Genomic DNA, 13,604 nt, shown 5'->3' on the forward strand with positions numbered 1-13,604 from the left:
TTCCACACGGTCATGGTGGAGCAGACTTTGGGGTTTCTGCCAATGTGCTTCTACTGCTCGGGCAGTCTGGGTTGGGAAGGCCCCCCCGCCCCACCCTACCCTCCGCCCCGTACGCTCCAGACAGAGTGTGCCACACCATCCTGGTGTGCTGTCCTCTGCACGATTGGAGCAAGCAATGAGATGATCCACTGGATGCTGAGGAACTTGTCCAATCTTCTGAGAGGGAGGAGGAGGAGGAGGAGGATATTAGAGTGGAGGAAGCCTTCCTTATCCAGAACTCAGCCACTACAAGCCAGAAAGGACCCGACTCACACCCGGTTTCAGTAGGTGTTAGCTGGGTACAGCAGGCCATCATGGAATATAAAGACATCTTCGGTCATTAGGACATCATTTGGCTTGCATTGTGCGGGTGAATTTCAGCCTCTATTGGTTTTGTTTGTTTTCTCTGTCACTGGCATTAATAATGTTTGGAATTGTCCAGTTGCTTGCCTGTGTGTGATGATCCCCTACTGGACAATGGCATAATGTGGGTGTCCAAGGGGCTTTGGAGATCCTTTGGAGTGGTGACTTAGAGGAAGATGCTTAAATGGAACATAGTTACAGACAGGTGCATTGTGTGGACCAGTGGTTTAACAGTGACTAGAGTGAGAGAATTGGGATGTAGGTATCAGGGAGTGTCAGCCATGCCAGCTACGTGCCATGGGCAATGCAGCTTTGTGACTGCCGTGCCATGATGTTGCCAATGAGGAGCAATTCTGGATTGCTGATTCATGCCTGGGTGTACAGCAGCCTTTGAAAAATGGCACAGTCACAAGGGTCTTCTGATGGATATTCGGTGAGTGATGAGTTGTTCTGGGAACAGTCTGTGGTAAGATGAAGATGGAATTGGATGTGAAAGATGCCACAGAGGCAGGATGGGTAGTTAGCGGTGAGTCTGCTGAGACATGGCCAAGAATCCCAACAGGACTCACAGCAAGAAACCTTCCAAAAACTCCGATGCAACTTGCACTTAGATTTAAAAAAAAACACAGATTCAACAACAAGTATCTATTGCAGAGCATTCTGATCACTTCTTTCACCTGTGATGTATGTGTGTGAGTAAGTGAGTGATGTTTATGTGTGTATTTTGTGTGACTATCTATGTGGAGTGAGTGTTTGTGTGCGTATGTTTGTATGAACGAGTGTCTGTGGGTGTATTCATTAGTGTATGCACATTTGTGCATGTGTGTGTCTATGTGTGAGTATTTCTGTGAGAGTATGTGTGTGTGAATGAATGTGTTTGAGTGTGTGAGTATTTATAGAGTCATAGGGATGTACAGCATGGAAACAGACCCTTCTGTCCAACTTGTCCATGCCGACCAGATATCCCAACCCAATCTAGTCCCACCTGGCCCATATCCGTATTCATATACCCATCCAGATGCCTTTTCAATGTTGCAATTGTACCAGCCTCCACTACTTCCTCTGGCAGCTCATTCCATACATGTACCACCCTCTGTGTGAAAAAATATTGCCCCTTAGGTCTCTTTATGTCTTTCCCCTCTCACCTTAAACCTATGCCCTCAAGTTCTGGACTCCCCCACCCCAGGTAAAAGACTTCGTCTATTTATCCTATCCATGCTCCTCATGATTTTATAAACCTCTATAAGGTCACCCCTCAGACTCCGACGCTCCAGGGAAAACAGCCCCAGCCTGTTCAGCCTCTCCCTGTAGCTCAAATCCTCCAACCCTGGCAACATCCTTGTAAATCTTTTCTGAACCTTTTCAAGTTTCACAACATCTTTCTGATAGAAAGGAGACCAGAATTGCACACAATATTCCAATAGTGGCCTAATCAATGTCCTGTACAGCCGCAACATGACCTCCTAACTCCTGTACTCAATACTCTGACCAATAATAGAAAGTATACCAAATGCCTTCTTCACTATCCTATCTACCTGCGACTCCACTTTTAAGTAGCTATGAACTTGCACTCCAAGGTCTCTTTGTTCAGCAACACTCCCTAGGACCTTAACATTAAGTGCATAAGTCCTGCTAAGATTTGCTTTCCCAAAATGCAGCACCTCGCATTTATCTGAATTAAACTCCATCTGCCACTTCTCAGCCCATTGGCCCATCTGATCAAGATCCCATTTCAATCTGAGGTAACCTTCTTCACTGTCCACTACACCTCCAATTTTGGTGTCATCAGCAAACTTACTAAGTATACCTCTTATGTTCACATCCAAATCATTTATATAAATGATGAAAAGTAGAGGACCCAGCATCGATCCTTGTGACACTCCACTGGTCACAGGCCTCCAGTCTGAAAAACAACCCTCCATCACCATCCTCTGTCTTCTACCTTTGAGCCAGTTCTGTATCCAAATGGCTAGTTCTCCTTGTATTCCATGAGATCTAACCTTGCTAACCAGTCTCCCATGCAGAACCTCATCGAACACCTTACTGAAGTCCATATAGATCACATCTCCGGCTCTGCCCTCATCACTCTTCTTTGTTACTTCTTCAAAAACCTCAATCAAGTTTGAGAGATACGATTTCCCATGTACAAAGCCATGTTGACTATCCCTAATCAGTTCTTGCCTTTCCAAATACATGTACACCCTGTCCCTCAAGATTCCCTCCAACAATTTGCTCACCACTGAGGTCAGGCTCACTGGTCTATAGTTCCCTGACTTGTCCTTACCACCCTTCTTAAACAGTGGCAGCACGTTAGCCAACCTCCAGTCTTCTGGCACCTCACCTGTGACTATCGATGATCCAAATATCTCAGTAAGAGGCCCAGTAATCACTTCCCTTGCTTCCCACAGAGTTCTAGGGTACTCCTGAACAGGTCCTGGGCATTTATCCACTTTTATGCATTTCAAGACAGCACATTTATCCAGCACTTCCTCCTCTGTAATATGGACGTTTTTCAAGATGTCACCTCTATTTCCCAACATTCTATACCATCCATGTCCTTTTCCACAGTAAATACTGATGCAAAATACTTGCTTAGTATCTCCCTCATCTCCTGCAGCTCCACACAAAGGCTCTCGTGCTGAACTTTGAGGGGCCCTATTCTATCACTAGATACCCTTTTGTCCTTAATATATTTAGTATCTACCCCATTTCCTGCGGTTTCACACATAGGCTGCCTTGCTAATCTTTGAGGGGTCCTACTCTTCTTAGTTACCCTGTTGTTCTTAATGTAATTATAAAATTATTTTGGATTCTCCTTAATTCTATTTGCCAAAGCTATCTCATGTCCCCTTTTTGCCCTCCTGATTTCCCTCTTAAGTATACTCTTACTGCCTTTATACCTTTCTAAGGATTCACTCTAACTATCCTGTCTATACCGCACATATGCTTCCTTCTTTTTCTTAATCAAACCCTCAATTTCTTTTATCATCCAGCATTCCCTATACCTAGCAGCCTTCCCTTTCACCCTGACAGGAATATATTTTCTCTGGATTCTCGTTATCTTATTTCTGAAGGCTTCTCATTTTCCAGCCGTCCTTTTACCTGCAAACATCTGCCCCCATCAGCTTTTGAAAGTTCTTGCCTAATACCATCAAAATTGGCCTTTCTCCAATTTAGAACTTCAACTTTTAGATCTGGTCTATCCTTTTCCATCACTATTTTAAAACGAATAGATTTATGGTCGCTGGCCCCAAAGTGCTCCCCCATTGACACCTCAATCACCTGCCCTGCCTTATTTCCCAAGAGTAGGTCTAGTTTTGCACCTTCTCTAGTAAATACATCCACATACTGAATCAGAAAATTATCTTGTACGGACTCCCTCTCCATCTAAACCCTTAACACTATGGCAGTCCCAGTCTCTGTTTGGAAAGTTAAAATCCCCTACCATAACCACCCTATTATTCTTACAGATAACTGAGATCTCCTTCCAAGTTTGTTTCTCAATTTCCATCTGACTATTAGGGAGTCTATAATACAATTCCAATAAGGTGATCATCCCTTTCTTATTTCACAATTCCACCCAAATAACTTCCCTGGATGTGTTTCTGGGAATATCCTCCCTCAGTACAGCTGTTGTGTTATCCCTTATCAAAAACACCACTCCCCCTCCTCTCTTGCCTCCTTTGTATCCTGGAACATTAAGCTGCCCATCCCTGAGCTATCCCTGAGCCATGTTTCTGTAATTGCTATGATATCCCAATCCCATGTTCCTAAACCATGCCCTGTGTTCATCTGCCTTCCCTGTTAGGCCTCTTGCATTGAAATAAATGCAGTTTAATTTGTCAGTCCTACCTTGTTCTCTGCTTTGTCCCAGGCTGCCCTGACTGTTTGATTCGCCTTTGTTCTCAACTGTACCAGTCTCAGATTGAAATCTTTCTTCACTATCTCCCGGGGTCCCACTGCTCACACCTCCACACACACCCCCCTCTCTCACCAACCCCACCAACCCCAACTTTCAAGTTTAAATCCTCCCGAACAGCTCTCGCAAATCTCCCTGCCCGTATAATAGTCCCCTTCCAATTTAGGTGCAATCCGTCCTTCTTATACAAGTCACTTCTACCTCAAAACGGCTTCCAATGATCCAAAAATGTGAATCCTTCTCCCATACACCAGCTCCTCAGCCATGCATTCATCTGCTCTATCGTCCTATTCCTCCCCTCACTAGCTCATACCACCTGAAGTAATCCAGACATTACTACTCTTGAGGACCTCCTTTTTAAATATATGCCTAATCCTCTGTAATCTCCCTTCAGAATCTCATCCTTTTCCCTTCCTATGTCGTTGGTTCCAATGCGTACAATGACCTCCTGCTGGCCCCTTTCCCCCTTGAGAACATTCTGCACCCTCTCTGAGACACCCTTGATCATGATATGTTTTTGTGGAGGTGAGTGATTATCAGGGGATCCTTCTATCAGATTATTATAACAGTAAGGAACACTGTCCCTTTTGTCAATGCTTTTTTCATTGCTGCATAAGACTGGAAGTTGAAAGAAGAAAAACTTTTGTTTGATCATGGGTGAAATGACAAAAAAAACTCACTTTAAATATATCTTTGTAAGTTCTCAGGCAAGAGCAAGCTTGCTGTTTGAATGTATGTCTGTACATGTATTTACATCCACACGTACATTTGTGCATGTCTATTCAATGTACATGTGTGACTGTGCAATTGTGAGCATGTGTCTGAATGTCTATGTGCATGTGTGTGTTTGCATGTTTGTCTGTCTTTTTGCATGTCTCTGGGAGAGTTAGTTTGTATGTGAGTGTGATTGTGTATATTTGTATATCTATGTATGTATGTTTGAATGGCTCTGTGAATACTTGTACGTGAGTACCTGTCTATACCAGTGTTTACATGTGAATGCATGTTTATGAATTTCTTCAGAAGAACTGTTAATTCCATTTCTGTCCACAGAAGTTGCCAGACCTGCTAAGGTGCTGTGTCAATGTTTGATGGCACTAGGACCCCTTGACCAACAGTGTGTTTTCTCTTGGCTAAACTGAGGACTAGACCCCACCTCTTTTACTGATGTGGCTAGTTGGTTGAATAAATGTGCAGTGTATTTGCCACGCAGTCACCTGGCACATGCTGTAGGTGTTGGATTGACATCAACTTGGTGACCCCCTCAACACGGGACACATCTTAGAGACAAGCAGTGTGTCTTTGTGGTTGCACTAAAGAACACATCAATACAGCAGTACTGAAGCACCAATGCACTCTTAGGCAAGACAAGACATGGATGGTGCATGCATGCAGGTGGACACCATGTGAGTAAGGGTGAAGAAAGCAAGCGAGCAGCACTGAGACAGAGCCTGGTCCAATCCACAAGTTCAATTCCTCTCCCTGCGGACAAAGTCTTCCTGCTGCTGCCTTTCACTGCTAGGTCCTGGCACACGCTGCGATACAATTCTATGCTTCCTGCAACTGGATCGCAGAGGTGGCATGGTGTTTATGAGAGGTAAACAAATGTCAGATGCCTATGGCCATGAATGAGGGGCCAATGATTGTGCCCTAAGATGCTGATCAACATGGAGTTTGTTCATAGCCAGCAGGGAGCTGAAGGCATCACGTACCTGCTCTGACCTCCACGTCTAACATTTTTAGCAAGTTCGGTAAGATACACAAGTGAATATTAATGAAGTGAGATGCAACATTAAGAAGAAATGTAACAAGCTATAATTCCCCTTAATTGGAAACTCGCAGGTGTGACACTGATTTGCTCTCAATGTTCTTGATGGAACCTCTCATCCAATTCTGCCACAATTCTTATTGGGGCCCACATTGTTCAGATTCTGCTCTGTGTGATAGAGGTTTGCAACACTGTCTTCTTGGGAAAATTGTGTTTGGCATCTCTTTAATTATTTCTTGATATCTAGTCTGATGTTATGAATAAGATCAGAACACCACAATAATAAAGTGAATTCTTTATACTGCTCTTTGAAAGAAATCAGTGGACCCACTCAATGTTAACACTGAGATTGAGTAGTTTTTGATAGAGTTAAAATCAGACTCAGTGTTGCCTTTCTAAACTTTCAGGCAGCCTTACCACCTTGATAACATACCTGTCTCTGGAATTGAACTTTCCAACCTAGTTTTGTTTGTCCACTCATCTGCTGCCTCCAACGATGTAGCTCCAATCTCAGCAATTACAGTGAGCTGGAGATACTCCGTGCAATATTACTGTGAGCGGAACGCAATGCATTGGTCAAAATTTTCTGGCTTTGTTGTTCTACCCTGCCTGGCATCAATATATTTCCACTGTGGAAAATTCCACTGCACGACTTGCAACCACTGTGCATAACCACTAGATGGAGCTTTCACAGTCAATACCAGTTTAACCATGAGGGAAATATCTTCAGAAGCAACAACATGGCTCCTTCAAAACTGCCCGTAATGAAAATCAACGAGGCAAAAGTGAGGACTGCAGATGCTGGAAACCAGAGTCTGGATTAGAGTGGTGTTGGAAAAGTACAGCAGGTCAGGCAGCATCCGAAGAGCAGGAAAATCGACATTTCGGGCCAAAGTCCTTCATCAGGAATGGAGGCAGGGATCCTGCAGACCTCTCAACCCTGCTCCTCGGATGCAGCCTGACCTGCTGTGCTTTTCCAGCATCACTCTAATCCAGACCCCTGTCTTGAAAATTGTTCAACCTGTGGCCCATTCGTAGACCACCCAGGATTCTGGGCCAAGTTGGATTATTGCAAAGATTTTCTGTTTTTGGTGATGTATCAATGATAAAATTGTGTTCACACACTTGCCTAATTACTGAGTCATAGAATCATAGAGATGTGCAGCACGGAAACAGACCCTTCAGTCCAACTATTCCATACCGACGAGATATCCCAATCCAATCTAGTCCCTCCTGCCAGCACCCGGCCCATATCCCTCCAAACCCTTCCTATTCAGTACCCATCCAGGTACCTTTTAAATGCTGGAGTTTGTACCAGCCTCCACCACTTCCTCTGGCAGCTCATTCCATATACGTACCACCCTCTGCATGAAAAAGTTGCCCTTTAGGTCCCTTTTATATCTTTCCCCTCTCACCCTAAACCTATGCCCTCTAGTTCTGGACTCCCCAACCCCAGGCAAAAGACTTTGTCTATTTATCCTATCCGTGCCCCTCATGATTTATAAACCTCTATAAGGTCACCCCTCAGCCTCCTACACTCCAGGGAAAACAGCCCCAGCCTGTTCAGTCTCTCCTTATCGCTCAAATCCTCCAACCCTGGCAACATCCTTGTAAATCTTTTCTGAAACGTTTCAAGTTTCACAACATTCTTCCAATTTGAAGGAGACCAGAACTGCATGCAATATTCCAAAGTGGCCAAAACAACGTCCTGTGCAGCCGCAGCATGACCTCCCAACTCCTGTACTCAATACTCTGACCAATAAAGGAAAGCATACCAGACGAAATACAGTGATACACACGACCTGTTGGGAATGCTTGAAAGACAGTTAGCTCTGTGCCTCATAGCACTCAGTGTGAACACTCAGAATATGTCCAACATTCCCTCTAATTGGTCATTGGCGAGGTCAAATCTTTGTTGACTGGGTTGTATTCCCGGTGTTTACCGCAATCATTTATAAACCGGAATCCTAACACAGAACGTGACACATCTTGTATTAGGTGGTGTAACAATCCTGTGATTCAATTGCACACTAACAGGTCACCCTGTAGATGAGAGCTTGTGGGAGGAGTCAAGTATTGTTTTCAAGGCTCTGGTTCCTCAGTTACATAGCTCGTTTTTAATCACATCTTACCCTTGACTGACACTCTCGTCCCAGAGTCTCCCTTGAGAGAAATCCCTGGACTCTGAAGCTTTGTCACATAATAAGATCAGGAGGAAGACTTGAAGAGTAAGGCTCTAAAGTCATAGTGAGATTGGACAATGATCTCCACACAATTAAGGGTTTTCCTATCGGGTTATTGCTTAAATCCACACGTTCCTCGCCTTCAATAATATCTGCAACCTGGGTGAGAATTTATTCTCAGATTCTCATCATTCTTTTACCTTGTTGCTTTTTTTTTTCTGGTTTTTATTCCCCAGAGGCCATTATATCACCACCTCCTCAGAATGAAGGTACTGCTTTCTATAAAGGCCAAGGGCCCTGACAACGGTCTAGCATTGGTACTAAAGACGTATGCTCCAGACCTTGCTGAAGCCCTAGCCAAGCTGTTCCAGTACAGTTACAACACTGGCATCTACACGACAATGGTGTAAATTGCCCAGGTATGTCCTATACAGAGAAAGCAGAACAAATCCAAACCAGCCAATTATCGTGCCATCAGTCTATTCTCGATCATCGGTAAAGTGAATGAAGGTATCATCAACAGTGCTATCAAGCAGCATCTGCTCAGTGATGGCCCATTTGGGTTCCACCAGGGCCATTCAGTTCCTGACCTCGTTACAGTCTTGGTTCCAACATGGCCAAAGAGCTGATTTCCAGAGGTGTGGTTAAGAGTAACAGCCCTTGACAGCAAGGCTGCATTCAGGAATGTGATGGAATACTCCCTACTTGTCTGCACAGGTGCAGCTCCGACAACATTCAAGAAGCTTGACACCATCCAGTCCACTTGACTGACACAAACATCCACTCCCTCCACCAGCAACACTCAGTAGCAGCAGTGTGTACTATCTACAAGATACACTGCAAATTTACCTAAGATCCTTAGACAGTGCCTTCCAAACGCATAACCACATCAGTCTGGAAGGGCAGAGGCAGTAGATACCACCATTTACAATTTCCTCTCCAAACCACTCACCATTCTGACTTGGAAATATATCACTGATTCTTCATTATCACTGTGTCAAAGTCCAGGAACTCACTCCCTAGCAGCATTGTGGGTCTACTTACAGCGTACAGACTGCAGCAGTTCAAGGAGGCACCTCACCATTACTTTCCCAATGGTAGCATAGTGGCTCAGTGGTTAACACTGCTGGCACACAGCACCATGGACCAGGGTTTGATTCCACCCTTGGGTAACTGTCTGTGTAGAGTTTGCACATCCTCCCCGTGTCTGCGTGGGTTTCTTCTGTGTGCTCTGGTTTCTTCCCACAGTCCAAAGATGTGCAGGTTAGGTGAATTGGCCATGGGAAATGTAGGGTTACAGGATTAACGTCGATCTGGGTGGGATGCTCTTGGAGGTTCAGTGTGGACTCGATGGTCTGAATGGCCTGATTCATGCTGTAGGGATTCTGTGATTCTATGATGTAGTGTCAGGCAATAAATGCTGGACCAGCCAGTGGCACCAACATCCATGAACAGAAATAGCATTATGTCTCATGGTCAGTACAGCAGTATCCCTTTAAGGGACACAATATGTCAGGTATGCCTTTAAGAAACATGCTCATGAGATCATCACTGTATCGGAGCATGTGACCTGAGGGAATAAAGATTTCAGACTCCATCTTAGCCCCAGTCCACTTGAAGTATGACACATAGATTCTACTCTTTAAACTGTAGTTTAATGTTTGCCTAGACACTGATGAGCCTATAAATGTCATATTGGTATGTATTAATGAGTTGCAATAATCGTCTCTTGGATCTTTCAGCACTATGTGACCCACATCTAATTTTTAATGGTAGAAGGTATGACATAACCATTGCAACATCAGCTAAAGATATCCTGCGGGAGATAAAATATGCTTCATGGTTAGCAGTGGTGGTTGTCTATAAAATGTGACTGAGGACTTGGTGGCAAATCCTTCAAAATTGAAATGAAGATCAATTGGACAAAAACCCTGGGCATTGAAAAGTTCAGACAGTCAGCAGCATCAGCCATTGTGAGTACAGAGCTGGAGATAACATTAACCGGGTAGTAGGCAGACTACATGCTCTCTGAGTAAAATGTCCTCTTTCGAGTTAGAGGACATGTCAGGTTCTATATAAATACAAGTTCTTGCTGTAGTTTAATCTTCTGAGTGTTCATTGCGATCCAACAGAAAGTATTAGGTCTGAGGCTTCTGGAACTTCTAATGTGACTATCTGCTTCCAAAGTCACTGCGTTAATTGCTGCAACTGCCACAAGCAAAGTCTGGACAGGAATGGGAGGCTGCCCTTGACTTAATGTGTTGGGAACCCTGGTCAAAGACTCAACCCCTTGACTGTCAGCAGGTCTCAGTCCAGTCACAGGATCAACCTTGGCTTTGTGTCTGCACTAAATGACATGCCAAGACAAAACTAGTAGGAGCTTTTTATCTCTGACTGAGGAGGCAGTGCACAAAAAGGCAAGGCAGGGAGGCTGTGAGAATCCAGGTTGGTTCAGCGTGAGTGAAGAGCCTGGAGCTGCAGCCTGGCATAGTCCAAGAGTTGGGTGAATGTCCCTGAGCACAAAGCGTCTTTACAGCAGTATTACTATCAAAGTTGCTGGTGTGGCTCAAGGCACACCATTGATGTGTCCTGTAAGTGGTTTGGTAATGTGCCATCTGGGCTATTACAGACTGGCACATATTGGATCCTAATAGCCATGGTTGCCTTTAAAACACAGGGAACATTTGAACTCTCCAGCCACCGCAAAGGGAAAGATATGTATGTACAGTATTTTCTATCCTGCCCAAGATGTTGGTGCTCAATAGGAACCTTTTGGAGCAAGTGACAAGTTGAACCCATTCTGGTTTCGACATTAGGTTTTCCCAGTAGCTGCAATGAGTTTCTAAAAGAATTGTCGGCCTGGAAGTGGTTACGAAGATAGGGGGAGGAATCTTCTTGCAGTTATAGTTCATATCTCATGACCAAGAGATGTCTGAAAGCACTTTACAATGAATTTTAAAACATTTTTTAAAAAAGTTGCTAATTTGTGCACAGCAAATTTCCATAAACTGTTATGTGATAGTGACCAGGTAATTTCTTGTTTTTTTCTCTCTGATATTAATTAAAGAATTTATTTGATTGCCAAACACTATAGAAATAATATTGCTGCCCTTTATAGGAAAATTTATCTCTGACTGAGAGGGTACATTGCATCTGAAAGACGGCAGCCGTGATGGTGTAGCATTCCCTCAGTACTGGACTGGAGTTTTAGCCTTGATTTTTATGCTGAACGCCTGAGATAGGAACTGAACTGGGAACCCTCTGACTGAGAGGTAAGCATGTTTCCAACTGAGATACAGTTGAAAGGGACAACGTGAGAAACTGGGTCTTGTTGAACTAAGCAGTAGGCAGTTTTCGTGCTGTTGTTTATCTATAATAAAATTCCGAGTAGAGATCTGAGGTCTGAAATCCAGCAGAAATAATAACATTAGCATTCCACAGCTGGGAAAGCAATAGTACAGAGCAGGGCAGGGCCTTGGCAGATCGACATCGATTGGTCCCACTGGAATTAACTGTCTGACTGTCTTCCCTTCACAGGATTCAGGGCTAAAACAAAAATGGAAAAATACTTTTGAGTGCTGGAAAGTGCTTTGTTCCTGAGTGATTCTGAACTCTGACTCTGAACTAACTGATTTAAAGAGATTGACTTTGAGCCTTCTCAGTGTTTGCCTCAAGCTATCAAAACTTAGCTACAACACTGAGTAAAACAAAATGATGAGGGACTCTCACTTGCTTCCCTACGGCTTGTGCCTCAATTTTAGCTCCTGTCCAATGCATACATATCAGTAAAAGGGAACATTTGAACTCTCCAGCTGCCGCAAAGGGAAAGATGTGTGTACAGTATTTTCATATCTCTGTACAGTGTATACTGGTTAAAGTGCTGTGATTCATTTCTGTTTGATATTCACGCATATGGGAGGCACGATGGCACAGTGGTTAGCACTGCTGCCTCACAGCGCTAGAGACTCTGGTTAGGACAGGGAACATCTGTATAGGACAGATGTTAGGGGTAGATTTTTTACTCAGCGGGTTGTGAGTTCATGGAATGCCCTGCCAGTATCAGTGGTGGACTCTCCCTCTTTATGGTCATTTAGGTGGGCATTGGACAAGCACATGGAGGTTATTGGGCTAGTGTAGGTTAGGTAGGCTTCGGTTGGCGCAACATCAAGGGCCGAAGGGCCTGTACTGCGCTGTATTTTTCTATGTTCTATGTTCTATTCCCACTTCAGGCGACTGACTGACTGTGTGGAGTTTGCACATTCTCCCCGTGTCTGCGTGGGTTTCCTCCAGGTGCTCCGGTTTCCTCCCACAGTCCAAAATAAAATGTGCAGGTCAGGCGAATTGGCCATGCTAATTTGCCCGTAGTGTTAGGTGTAGGGGAATGGGTCTGGGTGGGGGCGGGTCGGTGTGGACTTGTTGGGCCGAAAGGCCTGTTTCCACACTGTAAGTAATCTATTCTAATCATCTGTCAGAATCAGTATCTGCTCACCTTTACTGTGTGGATCTGCCTTCAGAACTACTTAGAAAGCTCATTGTGGGACATATTTCATAGACAAAGGTGCAGCAGATACAAAGGAGGAGAGCACACTTATTAAATGGGTAATGCAAAAAACAATGGAGGCCCTTCAGCCCACTGTGCATGCACCAGAATATAGAATCACTTTTCCCAAAACCGAATTAGATTTATATTGAAAACAGATAGGAACAAGAAGATCCATTCCAGTTGGACGAAATAGGTCAAAAGATCATTCTCACTCACTAGAAAAATAGAATATCAAGCAGTGACCAGCAGTCATAAGTACTTGAATAAGAGAGGGGTGAAGTAGATTAGATTAGATTAGATTGGATTAGATTGCTTACAGTGTAGAAACAGGCCCTTCGGCCCAACCAGTCCACACCGACCCGCCGAAGCGCAACCCACCCATTACCCTACATTTACCCCTTTACCTAACACTACGGGCAATTTAGCTTGGTCAATTCACCTGACCTGCACATCTTTGGACTGTGGGAGGAAACTGGAGCACCCGGAGAAAACCCACGCAGACACGGGGAGAATGTGCAAACTCCACACAGTCAGTCGCCCGAGTCGGGGATTGAACCCGGGTCTCTGGCGCTGTGAGGCAGCAGTGCTAACCACTGTGCCACCGTACTAACAAAATATATTCCAACTAGAAAGCCTGGCACTGCATTAAGAAGTGTTTTTCATGGATAAATACAAAGGTATAAATACAATAGTGTGTAATGTGGATAAAAACTGAGGAGGAATTATTAAAGGGGGGTTATAGGGAATCTTGAAAATTTCGCAGATGCTTGAGAGCTTCCCTGAACTATG

At 44.2% G+C, this 13,604-nt stretch overlaps 1 protein-coding gene across 2 annotated transcripts in view; it reads right to left on the reverse strand.

The window, feature by feature from the left end:
- Positions 1 to 13,604, reverse strand: part of selenoe (selenoprotein e) — a 59,584-nt gene that overhangs the window by 19,752 nt on the left and 26,228 nt on the right. Inside the window, exon 1 of one of the 2 annotated variants that reach the window (XM_072586973.1) lies at positions 6,523 to 6,599. The exons of the other annotated variant lie outside the window; for it this stretch is intronic. Coding sequence (XP_072443074.1) covers positions 6,523 to 6,570 — 48 coding nt within the window. The 5' untranslated portion in view covers positions 6,571 to 6,599. Of the gene's footprint in view, positions 1 to 6,522; positions 6,600 to 13,604 lie in introns of those variants that run through there. 2 annotated transcript variants of the gene reach the window in all.

This window comes from Chiloscyllium punctatum, chromosome 17, assembly GCF_047496795.1.
Source record: "Chiloscyllium punctatum isolate Juve2018m chromosome 17, sChiPun1.3, whole genome shotgun sequence".
Taxonomy (NCBI): Eukaryota; Metazoa; Chordata; class Chondrichthyes; order Orectolobiformes; family Hemiscylliidae; genus Chiloscyllium; species Chiloscyllium punctatum.